General features: G+C 41.2%; 1 protein-coding gene across 3 annotated transcripts; it reads left to right on the top strand.

Annotated features, from left to right (window-relative positions):
* Positions 1-1459: 1459 nt before the first annotated feature.
* Positions 1460-20588, top strand: LOC113007168 (disabled homolog 1-like). 3 transcript variants are annotated; one of them, XM_026143643.1, is made up of 11 exons: positions 1460-1716; positions 3002-3150; positions 3271-3420; positions 7785-7924; positions 10860-10958; positions 11251-11382; positions 17211-17297; positions 17390-17431; positions 17534-17596; positions 18312-18390; positions 18504-20588. In XM_026143643.1, the coding sequence occupies exons 3-11, from the start codon at positions 3351-3353 to the stop codon at positions 18908-18910; spliced, it is 1119 nt and encodes a 372-aa protein (XP_025999428.1). In that variant the 5' UTR covers positions 1460-1716; positions 3002-3150; positions 3271-3350; the 3' UTR covers positions 18911-20588. The 3 variants fall into 3 exon arrangements, with proteins under 3 accessions (XP_025999428.1, XP_025999429.1, XP_025999430.1); XM_026143644.1 differs by having other exon boundaries at positions 1479-1527; XM_026143645.1 differs by lacking the exon at positions 1460-1716 and adding an exon at positions 2484-2503.
* Positions 20589-20870: the final 282 nt, after the last annotated feature.

Genomic DNA, 20870 nt, shown 5'->3' with positions numbered 1-20870 from the left:
GACAGGATGACACAGACTTGTTAAAGCATTGAAGTAAAATCAAATTAATGTTTAATACTGAGGGAATGTTTTCATTTTGAGGAATGATCCCCGCCCTTCGCAGGTCAGCACCTGTTTCTTTTTAAAATGAAATGAAAACTAGAATACCCAGAACTGCTGACTCGCATTCCCGTAGTCTTTCAGACTATTTTCCTCTTTATAAATTTAATTTCAGAAGCATGTGTGAAAGTCGGTGTGTCATCTCCTGATAAACTCGCCCACGAGGGAGTCTGCAGTCAGAGGGGCTTTAACGTAGGACACCGGATATTCAGGTTACTCATCAGGAGCGGTACTCAGCTTTAACAACATTTGAGTAATGAGTGTGACTGAAGGGAGGTCCTCAGTCTGACAAAATAAATATGATGATGATGTCATTGTGATGTCATCACATTTCATACTGAATGCTTAATGAATGAGTTGAGGGGCCACAGTGTACGTTACATAGTACTGTCACCCCTCGCTGGGTTATATTTGGCTTCCAGGAAGCCAGACTTCCTCTTCTCTTTTAAAGCGGTCTTTAGGAACAGCTCTCTGTGCTTTCTGAAGGACATTGGCCACTTTTTCATACATTTTCTGTTTACTCCATCTATCTGACCTTTTTCAGAAGAATTTGTGGAAATCATCAATCATTCAATTAAAAAATAAGAAGTTTGTGTGTGTGACACAAGTTTTATTTGTGTGTGTGACAAATAAAATTTGAATTTGAATTTGAATTTGAAAGAAGAAGAAGAAGAAGAAGAAGAAGAAGAAGAAGAAGAAGAAGAAGAAGAAAGTGCTCCTAGCTCAAGAGATGAATCTGTGCTGTCTACTTATAATAGACAACTTAGCAAATAATTACACAAGAACTGGACTGAAAATTAATGCTAACAGTTCACCGACTCCAAATTTGAAATTTTATGATTTGAATGGTTTTTAATATGTATGGCAAAGGTAAGGTGAGAGGTACAACAGGTATCTGTAAAATACAGTCAAGAGCAGTGGGCGAAGAGGACTCAATGGCAGAGCTCGGAGAGGTCAACTTAAGTGCATTTATTTACAGTGAAACACCCAGGTGATGTTACAAGTTGTGATGGGGAAACAGGGGCTCCTGGGATGCAAGGATCAGGGGCATCCAAATAATCCAAACTCTCCTCACTCAGCTCAGGCACTCTCTCCAAGCAATCCAGGGAGGGGGAATTCCAGGGAATGTCTGTATACAAAGGAAAGAACAGGGGGCAGGCAAAGAGCACACGCCACACTAAAGAGCTGAGGCTTTACTAACAGCATAGTTGAACAGTCTAGCAAAGAACAAAGCTCAGCCACTCGCCTCCTGATGAGCTCATCTGGAGCAGGTGATTGACTGTTGCAGGTGTGTTCAGCCAGAGGTGGGAACCCGTGATAAGTCCCACCCATGAACACAGACACACAAGCACAGAGAGAGGAGAGGGAGACAGAGAGTAAACAAAGCCTGCAGCAGGCAGCTCAGGAGGACTGAGGGACGATGACACGGTGAGACTGTTTGGTTTAGGGCTACATTTCAGCCGGAGCTGTTGGGGATCTTGTCAAAATCCATCTTTACAGAAAACTGAGCAAAAGGCAGCCAACATGGAAAGAAGAGCTTTGAATGTCCTCCAAGGAGTCTGGAGAAATATTTACTTCACCTGCTACCCTCCTGCTGATCGTCCCATAATCACCCCAGTGTGTATAAATAGTCCTGTCTGCCTCCTTGTCCTAGTCATACTGTTTCTATATTGTTGAAATCTAGTACACATTGTCATGCCTCTCTCAGTAAGGTTGTAATGGTCATTGCAAATCTACCCGCATCCTCCCAAATAGCAAACACTAGCTTAATGTTGTGCATATGGTAAACATAGAAAAACACAACAAATATCAGCATGTTAGTATTGCTCTTGTGAACGTGTGTGAGTAGTCTGTTCCCCCAAACTAATAAAAATGCTCAGAGTGCCCCTTTAAAATTAAAAAATGCACGCGAAGCTCTCAATTTACCGGTCGATCTACGTCCCTACCCTCACCTATGGCCACGAGCTGTGGGTAGTGACCGAAAGAACGAGATCGCGGATACAAGCGGCAGAAATGAGCTTCCTCCGAAGGGTGGCTGGCCTCTCCCTTAGAGATAGGGTGAGAAGTTCGGCCATCCGGGAGGGGCTCAGAGTAGAGCAGCTGCTTCTCCACATCGAAAGGAGCCAGCTGAGGTGGTTCGGGCATCTGACAAGGATGCCCCCTGGGCGCCTCCTGGGTGAGGTGTTCAGGGTATGTCCCACCGGGAGGAGGCCCCGAGGCAGACCCAGGACACGCTGGAGAGATTATATCTCTCGGCTGGCCTGGGAACGCCTTGGTGTTCCCCTGGATAAGCTGGAGGAGGTGGCTGGGGAGAGGGAGGTCTGGGCCTCTCTGCTTAGGCTGCTGCCCCCGCGACCCGGCCTCGGATAAAGCGGATGAAGATGGATGGACGCTGAGATACCAGGTATCACATTAAAGCTACATTTAAACCACAAAGCTTTAATCTGCCAAGCCCAACATTGTAATTAAAGCATTTTAATGAGGGGTCCAGACACTTGGCATAACTGAATGTGTCCATCTTTTTGTTGACCGACTTTCATGAAGTTCATGTTGGTAGTTTTTGCATTGCGATGAGTACAAACAGAATAACAATTTTAAACGAAGGGAATCCTTTTGTGGTATTATGAGGGATTACATAACATTGCAATTAATATTTCATCTACTTATTTCTGAAAACATATCTGTCTGATATGTTTGTAAACTTTTATCCTTATCTTTCCTTTGTTTTCAGCATTTGCTCTTTTCTGGCTTCTCTCAACCACCCTTCCTGCAGAGTTTTTCAGAGAACCTCAGCTGTTATTTTAAGAAAATACCACCCAAATCTGTCCTTGAGGGAAAGGCATGACCTCACATTCATCCCCTGAGAGGGAAATTACCATGAACTGTCTGTCCTTCCTATTAGACCTTCTTCAGTCTACAAGGATTCCCATGTAATTGGGCCTCCCAGCGGATGTTAATATATCACCAGTGAATCTGCAGCCTGACCTTTGACTCTGAGATATTGCAGACAAGCCAAGCAGCAGGGAGAGAGCAGAAACACACTCTGAGCAGGTGAGGTGGATCAAAGGTTTTAGTCTTCTGCTTTTAGATTCAAAAAATCTACAATACTACCAGAAGTACTAGAGGGATTGTTTTACAAAATACCTTTGGTTTTCAAATTCTGTTTTGCAGCCAGCAATTGTGACGGGCTCACTGTTTTCACGGGATCCTCTGTCCTGCTTGCGTTGATTTTCTAAGCAGACGTCATCGTGATGGAGACACAGCAAACGGCTGGAAGTTTTCCTGCGCTGAGCCAAACCACTGTCACAGCAAGTATAACAGGTACAAGTGTTTGGTCTCAGCTGACCGTAAGGTTCAAAGTTAATAATGTCAGTAAAGAGTGCTCCCTCCAGAATGACGCAAAGCTGCATGAAAGGCTAAGAATGCAAAGCGTGGATGTGCTTAGACTGTAAGCAAAGGCATATTTTACTGCTGTTCAGTTGCAGTGTGTGCTAAACGCCTCTGACTGAGTCTGGCTCTGGATCTATTTTCATCCAGGCTCTTCAAACTGTTTCCTCTAATCGCTGCACATTTGAAGCAGATACATAAAGCCTCAGAGACTAATTCAGTTCTCAGAAGTTATCTTCAGCTTTCACATCAGCTGCCCAGGTGAACTCCCTTCTGCTTGCTTATTTTTCCACTGGCATTGCATGTTGTGGCACACAGAGCTCATTTCCAGCTGGGCTATTTTGGGCTCAGCTGCCAAGATTCTGATCTTTATGGGATTTTAAAACTAAGCACCAGGAATAAACCTTTAAGTAAAATGAAAATCTTATGAGCTTTTAAAAACAGACTAGCAGTTCTGCCAAAGAGCCACTATTTACTTTAAGTTAGTGGGTCTAAATTGCACTTTCCATGCATAATATAAACAGCGCTGACAATATCACAGTATGTTTGGCTGTTAGTCCTAGCACAGTGAGTTTGTTGAGATTTGATGGGAACTGAAAGCTTTTGCAGGTAACGCTTTGTTTTGTTCTTCTGTTATGTCCTGTTCCAGCTGTGGGAGAAAAATATGAGCTTACACGGTGGCTGTAAATCATTTGGCACATTTCCAGCTGCAAGAAGCTTTCATGTGAAGCGGATAAATGTCTGTTTATGAGGTGTAAATTTCAACAGTTTAGGCGTTTCCATTTGCAAAGCAGCTGTGTGGTCAGCAAAATGACGGACCGTCAGAGGAACTTTAATCTCCGACAGTAGATATTACATAATCTTTTTTAGAGACGTCTTTGACACATTAACTGCCATCAAGAGCAATCATGATTTTATGAGAATATGATCACTTTAGACTGTAGCTCTCAAATAAAACCCACAGCCACTTTATAAGGTACACCTCTTTAACTGTTCATTAACACATATCTATTCAGCCAATCACACGGCAGCAGCTCGGTGCATTTTGGCAAGTAGACATGATCAAAATGAACTGCTGAGACTCAAACCGAGCATTAGAATCAAGCAGAAAGGTGACCTATGCGACTTTGAATGTTGGCGCCAGATAGTCTGAATAATTCAGAATCTACTGGGATTTTTCCCATATGGCTTTCTCTGGAAAGGAGAAAATATCCATAGAGCGGCAGTTCTGAGCAAAAGGGTCTTGCTGATGACAGAGGTCAGAGGAGACTGGTCAGATGCAAAGGGAGCCAAAAGCAGACTCCAAAGGCAGGCGGGAATAAAATACAAAGCACTTGAATGATGGCTAGTTTGCGATCCAAAATTAAAATCTGCGAAAGAAAAACTAATGTAATCCAATTTACTGCCAATAAATGGGAGAAGACAACAGAGACTCAAAGACAAAAAGCAAAAGGAAGGCAGCGCAATAAATACACAAAGGGTTCATTTGAGGAAATAGAAACGGGGGAAATGAGACAGCTGAAACCGACATGAATAATGACACAAAGGACGTGAAACTAAACGCAAGGACACAGGAGACAAATGCATACACACAATAACTTTACACTAAAGGAAACACAAGAAACTCTTTTTTTTTAACTAAGAGCATGAAAATAACTAACAAATCTTCTAAATAATCACAACATTGGGAAAAAACTCAAATAAAGAAAGCTTGTTACATAGTTGCATACAGTAGCTTGTTACAACCAAGCTACTGTACGCAGAAGAGCTCTGAACTTACAGTAGCAGACCACACCTTGGAGCCAAGAGCAGGAAACTGAACCACAGTTCACACAGGTTCACCAAAAACAGACAACACAAGACTGGAAAAGCATTGCCTGGTTTGATGAGTGTCAGTTTCTGTTGTTCACATGATAGGGTCAACATTTTGCATAAACAACATGAAAACATGGGGCAAACCTGCCTTATATCAACAGTTCAGGCTGCTGAACAGCTCGTTGATGTGATGGTGTGGGGGGGTATTTTCTTGGCACACTTTGGGCCCCTTATTACCAACTGAGCATCGTTAAACAGCCACAGCTTACCTGAGTATTGCTGCTGACCATGTCCATCCCTTTATAACTACAGGGTACAATGATGGATTTATGATCTTAAACTGGTTTCTTGAACACGAAAATGAGTTCTTGGTACTCAAATGGGCTCCACAGTCAGCACAACATTGCTACAACTGACCTAAAGCAGCTCTGCACCTTTTGTAGTTAATATTTTCTAGACAAAGTGCTTTACAGTTTCAAATAAAACACAAGGCACAGAAAATCACAAGTTTTAAAGCCATGTGAGTTGCAGCTGATCTGGAACAAAAGCAATTTCTGAATAAATTTGCAATTAAGATTTTCGAGAAATGCAGTCTCAGTGATTCTGACTTTAATCAGAAGAAAACTATGTCTTAAATTAAAGTATCTGCCAAGTTGCGAAATATTCCAAGACTTTCACTCATTCGAAGCATGATTCAAAGCTCTTGGGAAAAGATTCCGGTCTACGTTATCAAACACTGCTTAAGTCAGAAGCAGCTAAGAGCAGAAGAGCAAGTGTGATTAAAAAGATGTCGGACCCTGAAGTGAATATTGGATTTCATGGGCTGTAAAGTCCAAAGCATTCACAGATGTCTGTTATCTGAGCCAACAGAAGCAACATATTTCTAAGTTCTGATCTTATCCAGTTCTCTTTTTTTTAACGATGCTATGACTGCTCAGCACTGGTATTTTCCTACGGTGTAAATCAAAGTACGACAGCCTGTGTTAGCTGGGAAATTGTTACCAAGCACCCCGATGAAGGCCACAAGTTGAAACGGGCTGGTCAAGCAGCAAAGTTTATACCACGAGTGTTGCAGGAGCTTCGACTTCTTTAGAGGACCAAAACTACCAAATTCTCACAAGAAAACTATAAATCAGAACTGATAAGTTCATGAAGTGTGACACAGATTGGTAGTTCAACTTTTATTTGCCAGTGTAGCTATAACATCTAAATGTCATCCACTGTAGCCGTTTATAGCTGGAATGTGTGTCTTCAAATGAACACATAGAAATAAAAAATTAATATAGAAGACTTGCACACAAGCTGGTGAAGTGAAAGCTCCTTATTGATTTGATATGTAAAGAAACCCAACGCACCTTTCCTAGAGGCCTGAGCATGTCAGTGCAGGGGTTGATCTGACCGTGTCAGCAGAAATAGTCCATTGACAACAACAGAGAGGTGAGGCATTTCTATACCAACGGCAGTGAAAGCTACCTGGACAATTCTGCTAACACGCTTCCTGTTTAGTTGTGATGCACTTTGTGATCTTTGTCTCAAAAGGTCATATAGAAATAAAATTTTACTTATTTATATTGCTTAATTTATGTCACCCATAGGGCATGAGTGGAGACTGAGTGGAGAGTCAGTCATGTGCTATGGGCTTCACGGTCACCAAATGTCAGCCCAGCTAGACACTGGGCAGGTTTCTGGGCTGATCTTTTGAGAAAAATATCCTGCAGTCCAGCATCAAATCAAGCCATCAGATAGCTGCGGCTCCCTAAGCCTGGTTCTGCCAGAGGTTAAAAGGGAGTTTTTCCTTCCCACTGTCGCCAAGGGCTTGTTAGAAGGGTCATCAACTGCTTTGGGTTTTCTCTGTATTATTGTCGATTGTTTACTTTAACATATAAAACACATTGAGGCAACTGTTGTTGTGATTTGGAACTATAGAAATAAAACTGAAATGAGCTGAATTGTGTTGATTTCCCTTTAATTTGTTGCCAGTCTGTAGCTTTGTGTCGGTCTGTTTGTGTTCACCTTCGAACTAAACAGTGACTAAAATCCCGTAAAACTGTTACGTGACGCAAATGAAGCCGTTTAGGAGTCGACCTTTGCTACAGTCACACTTTTGCATTATTGCTAAATTACCTGTTTCATGTCGGGAAATGGATTGAAACACTGACTCGGCATCAGTTAGATGCTTGCTCTGCAGTTTGCTTACACACAAGGAACGCCCTGTGTACACATACGCATAGTTTTAGATACATACACACAAATATTTACTCATATAAACCACAAATACTGCAATCTTTGTAAACACATGATTTGAAGGCGTGCGGACATCAAATACACAAATACACATAGGTTTTAGTGAAATTGTGACACACAAACATTATCCTAAATCCGTTAATTAACCAAAATATACACATGTAAGAATTTCTGTGCTCTCACACAAATTCATCCTCATAATAATTTGACCCTTTATGTCCTCTCTTCGTGGTTCCCAGGGGCTACCATGGTATCCATGGATACTATGTCTCGCTTCCACGGGGAAGGAGTTCGCTACAAAGCCAAGCTGATTGGCATGGACCCAGTACCCGACGCCCTCGGAGAAAAGATGTGCAGAGACTCCATGATGAAACTAAAGGTAGTCCACCGCCAAAGTAAACTGACTTCTGTCTGCTCTTGATTAAACTGGTTGATTTCCTATAAGATCAATCTTCATTTTTTCACTTTATCAGAGAAAAAAATCAAAGATAAACACCAGACGTTTAATATTTCATGACTGCTGAGATTAATGTTATCATTTGGAGGTACTTGTATTTCACAGACCAATATTTTTTTAAGCATCACAGCAAAAGTATTTAAAAGCTACGTCAAGATCTGGGAGGATATATTTTTTCTGTCCTTCTGTCCATTTCGGTCAGCGCTCAGATGTCTCAATATCTAATGGAGGATTTGCATGAAAGTTATCACAGACATTTTTGGTTCCAAGATAAAAATGAAAAATAAGAAAGTCCTTGTTGTCTTGTGGTGACCCTTCCATCTAAAAAGAAAGGAATAAATCTTTAAAGTAAGTTAGGTGACAAGCAACAGAAAAGAAAATCATGTGCTATACTGTACTTAAAGATCCCAATCTTAAGTATTCAGATTCAGTGGTGTTGACAGTTAGAACTTACTTTCTGTCTTCTGTTTTAGTTTTTTAACCATAGACTGTATATAAAAGAAGGCCAAAGCCACTACACCGTTTGGTTTACTGACTCCGTTTTTGACTTGAGCTCTGCAGGTCATTATAAAGATCTGCCTTGCTTTTAAAGTGAAAACAAAACATCACATGTGTTAAGGTTAATTTACACCTCAGAGCCCTACTCTAAAAAACTGTCACAGCGAAAGAAAAGACACTAAACTGGCAGTTCAATTACAACTCAAACATTACATTACATTACATATAACATTACAGCTAACAAAGGCAGCTAGCCAACAAAGAAGAGCCACTCAGAGCTTCAGAGACAGAGAGTGAAAGTGGACAGTGTATCCATTTTTTTGTTTATTAATATAAAACCCATCTGTGAAGCCGGGGGCAGTACAGAAAGGACTCCCTTAGACTGCTTTTTAGTTTCAGTTTCCTTGTTTTCCACTGAGATATCAGTGTTATTAGTTAGCTAAATGTAAGTCTTTTAGCAGCAACACATCTGTACTGGCATGTGACGGTGCTGCACAGGCTCTAAAAACTAACTTTAACCACTTAAATCCAGCTCCATGCAGAGTGTTAAATCTATGGTTATTTTTAGAGGAAGCCTCTGTGATGTAAGTTAACACGTATTGTTTCATGCACATTTTTTATGCACTGTCTATGATATGAGTCATACGTAGGAAAAGCTCCTGATTGCTGTTTGTTTCAGTGGAAGAGCATGCATCAGTGAGTTCAGATCTTAAAGTTTTTCTTTGTGTTTGAGTTTATTTGCTAACTACAAGGTTTTAAATACTCACAGGCTGCAGACTGAAAACTGTCAGAAACAGACTCGATGTGTAGTTTTTGGACCTTTGTAGACCTTTCTGATGGCATTTGAATTTGACAAAGCATTATTATTAAATATTTTTTAAAAAGAAACTCTTCCTTAACACAGTTTTAACTCTATGTTTGATGAATGAGCAGTGTCTTTGTTTTTTCAGAAAGAAAATGAGTTGTGGGAACATTCCTGCTGTGGAAAAATGGCTTGTAATGCCTCTGACATCCTGTTGACTCCTGACGTGTTCTTCTAATCTCAAAGGACTTTGCATGATGCAGTGAGAGTTTGTTTGGAGAAGCGCGCCACAGCTTTTGTAAAAAGTCAAAAAAGGGGGGAAACAATAATAAACGATAAAAAGACACGGTCCACGGGGAACGGACAGAGCGAGGTCACAATCACTCAAAATTGTAATCACACTTGTGCGATCTGTCAAGACCGTCAGTGTCAGCATGCATCTAATGTAGTGTGAATAACTTTAAACTGCAATCAGCGATCACACACACACTGCTTTGAATATAAATGTTTATACCATACACAATACATTACAACACAGTTAGAAGAAACACACTACAGCACTGGTGTGAGTCACCGATCGCAGTCACAGGAAGGACATCATAGTAACGAGTATAAAAATACAGACGGCAGGAGCCAAACCACAAATCACTCAGCAAATAGAATCAAAGAGTGAACTTTGTGCAGGTGACTGTGGAGTAGCTCAGGATGTGTTTGACACAGATCTGACTGCTGTGAAGGCCAATTCAGGGTCTCTGGGTGATTGTTTGATAGCAACTGCAGAATCGCAGCTTTGCATATGAATAATGTAAGCTGTGTACAGTACTGTGCAAAGGTCTCGAGCCATGCCTGATGTTTGTCAAGACCAGTTTTAAAAAACCACGAGAACATCTGGCTGCTTGGAAGTGTGACTCAAGACTTTTGCACGGTATACTTGTTGCATGTTTTGAGACCTATATATTTTATACAATTTAAATATAATAATTTATCAATAAAATGTGTATAATGCTGAGAAGAGGACACCTTTATGAAATATAATATAAAAAGCAACCTGCGAAAACCACCCAAACCACACACTCAGCAATAGCAAAGACAGCTTCCAGTAGGAAAAAGTGCTTAGAAAACCTACCCAGATCGATTGGGACTGAAACAGATCCACTGCCAATGTTTTTGTGGCTGTAAATCATGGATTAAAACAATTTCACAAAGTAAACCATCAAAGAAAGCACTTGCTTTTTTGTTAGCAGCAATGATCTGTACATCCTGGTTTGTAAGAGGTCCTTTCAGCAGACCACTTCTGGCTGCAGATACAATGTTCCCTCCGGCTGTCCCGGCATGCTTACTGGTGGTGTTACATCAATCGTAGACACAATGACTGTGAAATATGTCAGAACTGCTCTGTCGGTTAATTCGTTTAGCTTTACTCCTTAATGTGAGATTCATCTCGCTTTTTATGTGTGCTCTGACTTATCTCATTGGAATATATGTCTGTCATTTCATGTTTACTTCTTATTCAGCTCACCTGTGCTGTGCTGTTGTGTGAATGTGTGTGTGCTAAAGGGCTTTGAGGTAGCAGGAAGGAAACAGGGAATCCACAAGAGGAGAATTTGGTTGAAAATTTCCTCCAGTGGCTTGAAAATTCTGGATGAAAGGACCGGGGTGAGTCAAGCAAGGGATTTCCCAACATGTGTTGTGTTGTCCTCAAATTGTAGCGCCCCCTTTAGGTTGATAGTTAGTCTTAAAATGACTGTGATTCTTCAGTGGACAGTTCATGCTTGGATTGCATAATAAAAGTATTTTATTACACTGCAGTTTATTTTCCAAAACTGGAAAATCTTAAGAGGTGGAGATGATATTTACACAAGTGCTGAGGATCAGTATCATAAAGCTGTTCTTATTTTGGTGGTTAGAGTTTCTTGTATAATAAATAAAAGATAAATCCTCATTTCAGGCTGTTCTTCACGACCATGAGAGGAGCAGGATCAGCTCTTTGACCAAAGATGAGTCTGACCCCAGAGCTCTGGCTTACATCTACCAGCATCAAGACAACTACATCCTCTTCTACATCAAGATGGCTAACCTGGTAACGAAACACAGTACTAAAGCAGAAACAGGTGGTGTTATTAAATACTGCTAATATTAATGCTAATACTGCTAATACTGCCACATAACATATAAACATTTAATAGATTATTATATAAAAATGATTTAATAAGTCATTTATTAGCAAAAATGTTTACTATAACTCCTCCAGTGGGCACATATAGCAAGTATAGTTGTTTAAGCACATAAAAAAATACTGAGCCACCGCAATGCAATTTAATGCTGACATGATTTATCAGCATTATTTAACTTCATTTAACCATCAAACCATCCATTCTCTTCAGCTTATCAGGGTCACAGGGGGGCTGGACCCTATCGCAGCTGTGAGAGGTGGGGTACAGAATGGACCAGTAACCTTCTGATATATTAAAAAAATTAGATGAAATTCAAATGAATTCAATTTTATTTATACAGCGCCAAATCACAACAACAGTCGCCTCAAGGTGCTTTATATTGTAAGGTAGACCCTACAATAATACATACAGAGAAAAACCCAAGAATCATATGACTCCTATGAGCAAGCGCTTTGGCGACAGTGGGAAGGAAAAATTGCCTTTAAACAGGAAGAAACCTCCAGCAGAGCCAGGCTCAATGAAAATATACATTTTCATGCAGGAGGCATTTTTTTGCAATTTACTGCTCACAGTAACAGTGCATGTTTGACAGATTCAGTCTGGACGGAGGAGAGAAACCTCAATTTCTGTGCAGTGTATTTATCTGTGTAGCATTAAAGTTCATTCTAAATAAATACAGTTAGCTTGCTCGAGCAGCATTCTAAACAGCTGGTCCGAAACTGTTTTTATCATTTACGGAATATTTCAAAATTCAGACTAATGGTGTCAAAGCCTGAACTTGAGATGATTATTCATGCTTTTATTTCCTCCTGTTTAGACTACTATAGTTGTGTCTTTTTACTTGTTTTGTTTTTTTCTTTTTTCTTTTTTAGCTTCTCTTTTCTTTTCTCTTTTTTTTTTTCGCAATGGGGCATCACACGCTGAGAGGCGTTTTTTCCATGACATGCAAACAAATAGGGTTTGTTTTGGTAAGCCCTCTGAGACTACTGTTCTGCTGTCTGCAGTCAGTCAAAGTCTTTATTGTGTGCAGCAATTTAACCACTAGTTGTGTTTATGTTAATGTTGGGTATTGTATGAAAACATGTCAGTTGATGATGAAATGCTTTAATTTAAGGGAGTTCATTTTGGGGGGATTCAAATTTAAAAGACAAAATGTTAAGAAGCACTAAAGAAATTGTCATGCATATCTACTTGTGATTTCTTCAGTACAGAGAAACCTTTGTGTTCACATGTTGTGGTGCTCAAGGGCAGGGAAAAGAGATAATTTACTGATACATATACATATGTAATACTGTGAAAAACTCTTGAGCCACCCTTGATTTCTTCATATTTTGTTGAAGAAATCAAGGGTGGTTTGGGGCAATAGCTCCTCAGGCTGTAGAAAAGTCTTTTAAAGATTTTCTTTGGACATTGGCTGCTTTTCCACTTATTTGCAGTCCAGCCTGTGTGCCTGAACAATGTCAGATGATTTATTCTGTTTGTTTTTTTGATCATAAGTTATAGAACTTATGTCTACACACAGCAAACAATATAGAAAGTACCGATTTTAATTTTTTTTTTTTTTTTTTTTTTTTGCCTGTCCTGTTTGGCTCTTTTGCCATCAGAATTGTTGTCTAAAGGCAAAGAAAGATGCCCAACGGATCTACTTTACCAAATTGACCATCCCAGCCTTGCCGTAATGGTCCATTTGATTCACCTTTTATTGTTTCTTTTATTTTCACTTACTGAATACGGGACAGACTTGACTGGGGGAAAGAAGGGGAGAAAGAAAGAGGGAAAGAGAAACAGCTGAGAAGAGGGACGGGGGAGAAGGGCAAAAGACAAAAACCAACAGAATGGGCAGAGAAGAAAAAAATGCATATATCAATCACCTGGGTCACCTGCTGAGAAAGAAAAAAGAAAACAAGCAGAAGAGAACAAGAGCAACAGAACAAACAACATCACAATGATATATGGGAATATGACAGCAAATACCAAATATTAAACATCATTGTGCAGCACATAAGATCAACAGAACACAGTGTGCTTTGAGGTAGGAGCCAAAAAAGGTGTAGTTTGTGGGTGTGATCACCCGTGTGTACACCTGTGAGCATGGACGCGCTTGTTTTTTGTTTTTTAAAAGGTTCCTTCTTGTAATAATCTGCTAGAGGGTGTGGGGGGGCCACAGCCCCGTCCTCCAGGGCATGAAGCAGGTATGGAGGAGATCAAAACTCCAGACATCCAGAGGCCCCCAGAACACAAGAGACCAAGGAAGACCAACAGAGGGGCAGCCGCGCCACTGTCCCAGAAAGAGCTGAGGAGAGTCCCAGATGAGGGCTCACCCAGCAGCTGCGGAGCAGAAGCCAGGGGGAGTTGCAGTGCCTCCTCTGCACCCTGGTGACATACCCCTACTCCAAGGTCCTGCATGTGTGGGTGGTTGTGGTGGAGCGGGAAGAGGGAGGCAGCTGGAGATGGGGAGGGAAGGAAGGGAGGGGCAAGTGACCCCTCCCTGGGGCCAGCTCCCACGCTGACCCCAGTAGGCACCCCCATACTCCGCGACCCACCAGGGAAAGGGGGCCCAGGCCCATCCAGACCGGGCCCAGTGCAGCAGCGCCTCCCGGCCCCACAGAGCCTGGGACAGTCCACCCAACCCCACCACAGAGAAAACTGCACCCACCCCACCATCCACTCATCTTCCAGACTACATAAGACAATAAACACCCAGGCTGAGATCTTCCTCCACCTCTCCTGTATCTCCCCCTCCTGCAGAGGGAGCTCCTGAGGAGAGGAAAGCTCCTGCAAGATGTGACAATCTCCCCCACCAGTTGAAGAGCCCCCCAGGTGGCTCGATGCACCGGCGGCACCCTGCTCCAGGGCTGGGCCCCCATGCACCCACCCGCCCACAACCCCGGCAACACACCAACCAGGACCCAAGCCCCCGAGGCCCGGTCCGGGTCCCAGCCCAGAGACGGAGCGCCCCCAGAACCTCACGCCCATCCCGGACCCACCCAGGGGCAGCCAGGCTACCAGGTCAGTAACCCACGTCCGTCAGCACAGACCCTCCCCTAGCCCCGCTGCACGCAGCCGCGAGGAAACAGTCACCTGAGAGCCAACAGAGCCCCTAACCGGACATGACCGCTACCCCGGGTTGAGCCCCCCAAGGAAGATGCCTCCAGGGAACCCCCCCGACGCCCTAAGCCTGTCCCTACCCCCACACCAATCACAACAGTGAAGGAGGGACCAAACTATGACCCCCCCACCCCCACTAGGTGATGGAGCTGATCAAAGGAGCCCAGAGCAATTGATCTGATGTGGTGGCAGAGGCTGTATCAAGGCTAATGTAATCTAATAGATAATTTCTATATTGGTTAGAATTAAGATTATTTTTATTTTTCCAGTTCATGAGGACTGTTTTCTTGGCTATGCATAGGGCAGTGAAAACCATATGGGCGATATTCTTTTCTGAAGTGACATTATCTAAGCTGCCCAACAAACACACTAAGGGGGAAGTTGGAATGTTACATTTCAGACACTTCGATAAGTCGTCACATATCTCGCGCCAAAACTTCTGAACTGGTGGACAGAACCAAAGAGCGTGGATGTAATTGTCTGGTGTATTGCCTTGACAGTGTGAGCAGTTGTTGGTAGACGTAAAGCCCATCTTGAACATCCGATGACCTGTATAGTGCACTCTCTGTAATATTTTGTATTGAATTAATTGAAGACTGGGATTTCTAATTAGATGAAAGGTTTTTAAGCAAATCTGAGACCAGAAGTTTAGGTCTAAGTTAACTGATAAATCCGCTTCCCATTTTGCAATAGGAAGTGATATTGATTCATCTGTTTTAGAAAGCATTCTGTATATTTTGGATAGTAATTTGGGGGGTTTAAGAGTAAGAAATTGAACCACACTTGGTGGTGTTTGTAGTTCAACTTGACCCGGTTTAAATTTCTTTTTTACTATGGATTTAATTTGTTGATATTCTAAAAATCTTTTCTTGTTGATCCCATATTGTGTAACTAGTCCGTCAAATGAAATAAATTCTGTTCCTTCTAGTATATGTTCTAAATATTTGATTCCTTTACCACTCCAATCTGAAAAGTTTATCATATTATTGTTTTGTAATATGTCAGGGTTGTTCCAGATAGGTGTACGTTTGCATGGGATTAATGAAGACGCCGTCAATTTTAGAAACTCCCACCATGCTGTCAGAGAAGAGCTGATGTTGATGCTTTTAAAGCATTCATGTCGTTGGATGTTTGAGCTGATAAATGGTAGGTCTGAGATCTCTAGATTATTGCAAAGTGCTTGTTCTACATCTAGCCAAAGTTCATCTAAGAGGGTATGTTTTAGCCATCCTGAGATAAACTGAAGCCTGTTGGCTAAGAAGTAGTGCTGAAAGTTAGGCAGTTCTAGTCCTCCTTTATCCTTGGTCTTTTGTAGTGTTTTTAAGCTTATACGTGGGGGTTTATTTTTCCAAAGGAATTTGGACATACATGAATCTAGCGATCTGAACCAATCTTGTGGCGGTTTAGTTGGGATCATTGAGAATAAATAATTTATTTTTGGTAAGACCATCATTTTTATAGCGGCAACCCTTCCCATGAGTGATATGGGTAGACATTTCCATCTAGCCAGATCATCTTCTACCTTCTTTAAAAGTGGGATATGGTTTAATTTAGTTAGATCTGCAAGCTTGGGAGAAACATTAATACCTAAATATTTTATATTTCCCGATTGCAGTGGTGTAGAAGAGGAATTATGGAAGGAGCAATTAATCGGTAGGACTGTAGATTTTGACCAGTTAATTGAGTAATCTGATATTCTTGCAAAAGAGTTTATCAATTCAATCAATTCTTTTTACTTGTTTTAACAAATCAGCCTTAAATCGTCTTCAGACTGTGCAGAATGCTGCAGCCCGTCTCTTAACAGGCACCAAGAGAAGATCTCATATTACTCCAGTTTTAGCCTCCCTTCACTGGTTGCCTGTAAGTTTTAGGTTTCATTTTAAAATTTTAGTTCTAACCTTTAGGGCCCTACATGGTCAAGCTCCCCAATATTTATCTGACCTGCTGAAACCACATTCATCTTCTCGAGCTTTAAGCTCATTAGATGAGAGACTGCTGGTGGTACCGCGCACTCGTTTTAACCCTCTTGAGGCAGGCGTTGCCGATTTGCAACAGTTAAAAACTAACAACCTGATTACCCCACAAACATATTTTATGAGGTTTTTTTTACTCAGAAGTACCACTGCAGGACTTGGTTGTGCATTAGCAACAAAAAGTTTAATTTGAGCCTGAGAGGGTTAAAACTCGTGGTGATCATGCCTTTCAGACTTTGGCACCACGGTTGTGGAATTCTCTTCCACTGTCTCTACGCTGCACGTACTCCATTGATTCTTTTAAAAAAAACAGCTTAAGACATTTTTATTTAGAAAAGCATTTGAATAATTTCCTCCTTTGTTTTTTTATTGTTTTATTGTATTACATTGCTGTTTTATTTACTGTTACATTGTTTTATATTTCCATTTCTTGTGTTGTAAAGCACTTTGTGATTTTTATCTGTGAAAAGCGCTATATAAATACATTTTACTTACTTACTTACATTCTCCTCAAAACAGGCATGCAAAGCAAACTTTAAAAAGCCAGCTCATCGTGAACGAGAATGATTGTCACTATAGTTTGTTTTGCATGTGGCTGCATTGGCCTGTTAAGAGTTTGCACAGCAGTAAGATGTTTTATCTGTGTCTCTCAGGCACATCCAGTGTTCCTCGACATCCAGGAAGTTTGTCAGCATGTGGACCGAGAGATCTCGCAGCAGCCTGCAGAGACACCAACACAAGTCAGAAAGAAGTTTTTTTTTTGTCCCTGTGCTTTTGGTTGGTTTATTTGTTAGCTTTCACTCACCACTGTTGGTTTTTTTTTCTGTTTCAGGGCGCTTCTTTACTGGTTCTACACAAGAGCTCAGCAGCAGAGGTTCATTATTTTTAATCATCTTCACTTTTTCTAAATGAAGGTGATCCCAAATTTAAACAAAATATTTCTGTGTTTTTATACATGGACTTGCTTACTTTACAGGAACCAGCTCTTGAAGATCTGTTCAGCCCACGGCCAGATGTTTCATCACAGCAGACAAAGCAGGTATAAAACAACAATACAAGTTTTTATGTGAGATAACAGCCATATTTCACATGAAATAGCTGACAAAAGCAAGTGTCCAAAGTTGGGTTGAAATGGTAGGAGGCTAAGTGGCTAAGGAGCAGTGTCTCCCAGTTTCTGATTTTTCCCAGGGGATCCTGAAGTTGTCCCAGATTAGATATGCGATCTCTCCAGTTGATTGTGGTTTTACCCTGGGGTCTCCAAACCTCCAAAGGGAGGCTTGTCCGAACTCCTCGTCCCCTCTCTCAGGCTGAGCGCAGCCTGCCTGAGGAGGAAAGTCATTTTAGACACTTGGGTTCATGACCTTACTCTTTTAGTTATTCGTGACTATTTTTAGTTTAGTTTATATTATTTTCACAGTTAGTTTCTTTAATAAATTGTGATTTTATAGTGCTATATGTATACATCTTTCTTGTATACTTGTATATGATATTATTTGTATATTATACTTTTACAGGTGCTCAGTGTGTTTAAGTTTAACTTTTTAACTAAAGTCTAGCTTTGATCCTAATTAATAATTTTTTTCACCCCCAGTGTCACTTATTAGTTTAGTAGTAGCTCATTATAATAGCTTTGGTGCAGCATTATGGAATCTCGCAAAATAAGACGATTGTAATACAACTACACTTCTGTCTCCTCACTTTTAGGTAACATGTAGGTGAGAATTTATATTTTATTCTCTCCTTGTTTCTGCCAGCAGCCCTCATCCACCAATGAGCTGATGGAAGTGTTTTCGACCCCACTGGGGGAGCCTCTGGCACAAACTCAGATCCCAGGTATCAGTAAACATAAGGACGCGTTCCTCTTAAAAACAGCAGATTTGTAATAACAGTACACCTCATAGTGTAGCGCTATTTGAAAAACAAAAACTATTTTTCTCCTCCGTCAGAGCCTCCACAGCAACAGCAAGTGCTCTCCAGCTCGCAGATTCTCTCTATGTTCCCCACACATCCTGTAGGTGGCTCTCCATACTCATCTCCCACATACCCTCCAGCCAGCATGCCTTGGGGCCAGCAGGTGCTTCCAGGAAACCAGTGGGCGGCCCCGTGGCCCACTGCGCCTGGCAACATTTCACCATGGGCACCACCAGGTGTCACAGTAGCCCCTACATTAAGCCAGGCTCCCAGCATGGCCAACCCTGTGCCCGGTTTCATGATGGGAGGAAACGCAGCCCCTACGCCCTCTGGTGTTAACAGCTACTCCACCCCTTTAAACTCCTTAAACTCCACCCCTATAGGAACAACAGCAGCGCCACTGTCAGTGTCCTCACCCTTGGAGAACCCCTCCCTCCTTTGAAATGAGTGTAGAAATATGAATTTATTGAGTTCATGTTTTGTTTTTAGAATTTTTAGTAAAAGAAAACACCACTACACACCTACAATGAAGCTCTAAATTATAGCACCAATATTCTTATATCATTCATTTTCTTATATATTTAACTACTTCAAGGGCTGCCATGAGATGAGAGGTGGAGAGGTTTCAAGTCCTTCACAGGGGCTAACAGAGATAGACAGACAACAGTTCGTGCTCATATCCACACCTACGGCTGATTTAGAGTCACCTGTAAACCTAAACCGACTCTAGAAGCCAGAGAGCCCATAGAGAACCACACAGGCACGACCATGAGCACGCAAACGCTACTCAGAAAGCCCCCAGACTGAGCCTGAATCCTCTTGCTGTGAGCCAACAGTGTTGACTCATTCGCCAATATTGTAAACTGAAGTACAGTTATGGTACAAAGTTTACATCCACTCAGCATGGGCATGAATATTGTGGTAATTTGGAGGTTTTAATCATTTATTTGAACAAGAATTGCGTGCACAAGTTTGAATTTATTTTGGGGCTGGGTTTCAAAAATATACATACACAACCATTAATATTTGGTGAAACGTTCCTTAGCAGGTTGCACTTCAATCAGACCCTTTTGGTAGCCATCATCAAGCATTTGGCATAATTCTGACTGGACATTTAACCATTCTTCTTGGCAGAATTTATAGACTTCAGAGTTCAGTTAATTTTGTTCGTTTCCTGGCATGGATCCACCTGTTGAGTGTAGTCCACATATTTTCAATAGGGTTGAGGTCAGGGCTTTGGGAAGGTCATTTAGTTAGCCTGCTTTATCCATTAGGATCATTGTCCTGTTGGAACATCCAGTTGTGTCCAAGTTTCAAGCATCTAACTGTTGATTAGAGATTAATTTGATGAGCTCAGAGGTAGTGCTTCTCCTTCATTATTCAATCCACTTTGTGTAATGTACCAGTACCATTTGCAGCACAACAGCCCCAGAGCATGATGCTACCACCACCATGCTTGACAGCTGGTACAGTGTTATTAGGCAAAAAAGCTCAATCTTTGTCTCATTTGACCATAAAACTTTTCTCCAGAAACTGTTTGACTTGTCCATGTGGGCAACTGCAAATTTCAGTTGAGGTTGAAGTTGCCAGTTTTGCAGCAGGAGCTTCTTTCTTGATCAATACCCTCTCAGACAGCAATACTCACTTTACTGTGGACAGTGATGCTGCTGTTCCAGACGTTTGCAGTTCATGGCAGGCTTGAGCCTTTTCCTTTCATCTGAGGGTGACAGTTTGGGTCTTCTTTAGACCTTCACAAAGGGATGATCCTGGGATCATCCCTTTGTGAAGGTCTAAAGAAGTTAGAAATGCCCCATTAAACGTCTGGAATAGCCTTCAGAAAGCCCCGACTTTAAACGTCTTGAAAAGTTATGGACTACTCTTAAAATCCAGATCTTTGAACTCTTGTAGCTCAACATGGCAACAGCAAATAAAGAAATAAATATTACAATACTATTACTAACATTAATAAAAGCTTAAACAGACTAACAGACAAACTGTACAATTTTTATTTCTAATGAATATGTAATAAAATGTTTGTGCTGAACAGTGAAATCTGTCAATAAATGCTCAGAACTTCCAACTTTATTTTTTCATACAAATCCTGTAGTCTGTAAATTTATGAGGACTTGATGTTGATCACTTACCATGTTCAGTTTTTTAAACAGGACTTTTTGAAATGGACTGTTTAACCATTTGATTTGTGAAATTTGCTGATATCAAATGAATTCCGACTTTCTGTCTTGTTGAAAGGGATTTTGGGGAAGTTTTTTCTCCTTCTAAATCAGAGTTTGAGGAAGTCTAATTTACACAATATAAAATCTTTTTAAGAAACTTGTGGCTTCCTCAGATTTTGGCTATGAAAAGACGGCTGACTACATGACGTGTACAAGATGAATAAATGA

The sequence above is a fragment of the Astatotilapia calliptera genome, chromosome 15, assembly GCF_900246225.1.
Source record: "Astatotilapia calliptera chromosome 15, fAstCal1.2, whole genome shotgun sequence".
Taxonomy (NCBI): domain Eukaryota; kingdom Metazoa; phylum Chordata; class Actinopteri; order Cichliformes; family Cichlidae; genus Astatotilapia; species Astatotilapia calliptera.
Note: the sequence above shows the minus strand (reverse complement) of the source record. Positions and strands in the feature narration are given on the sequence as shown.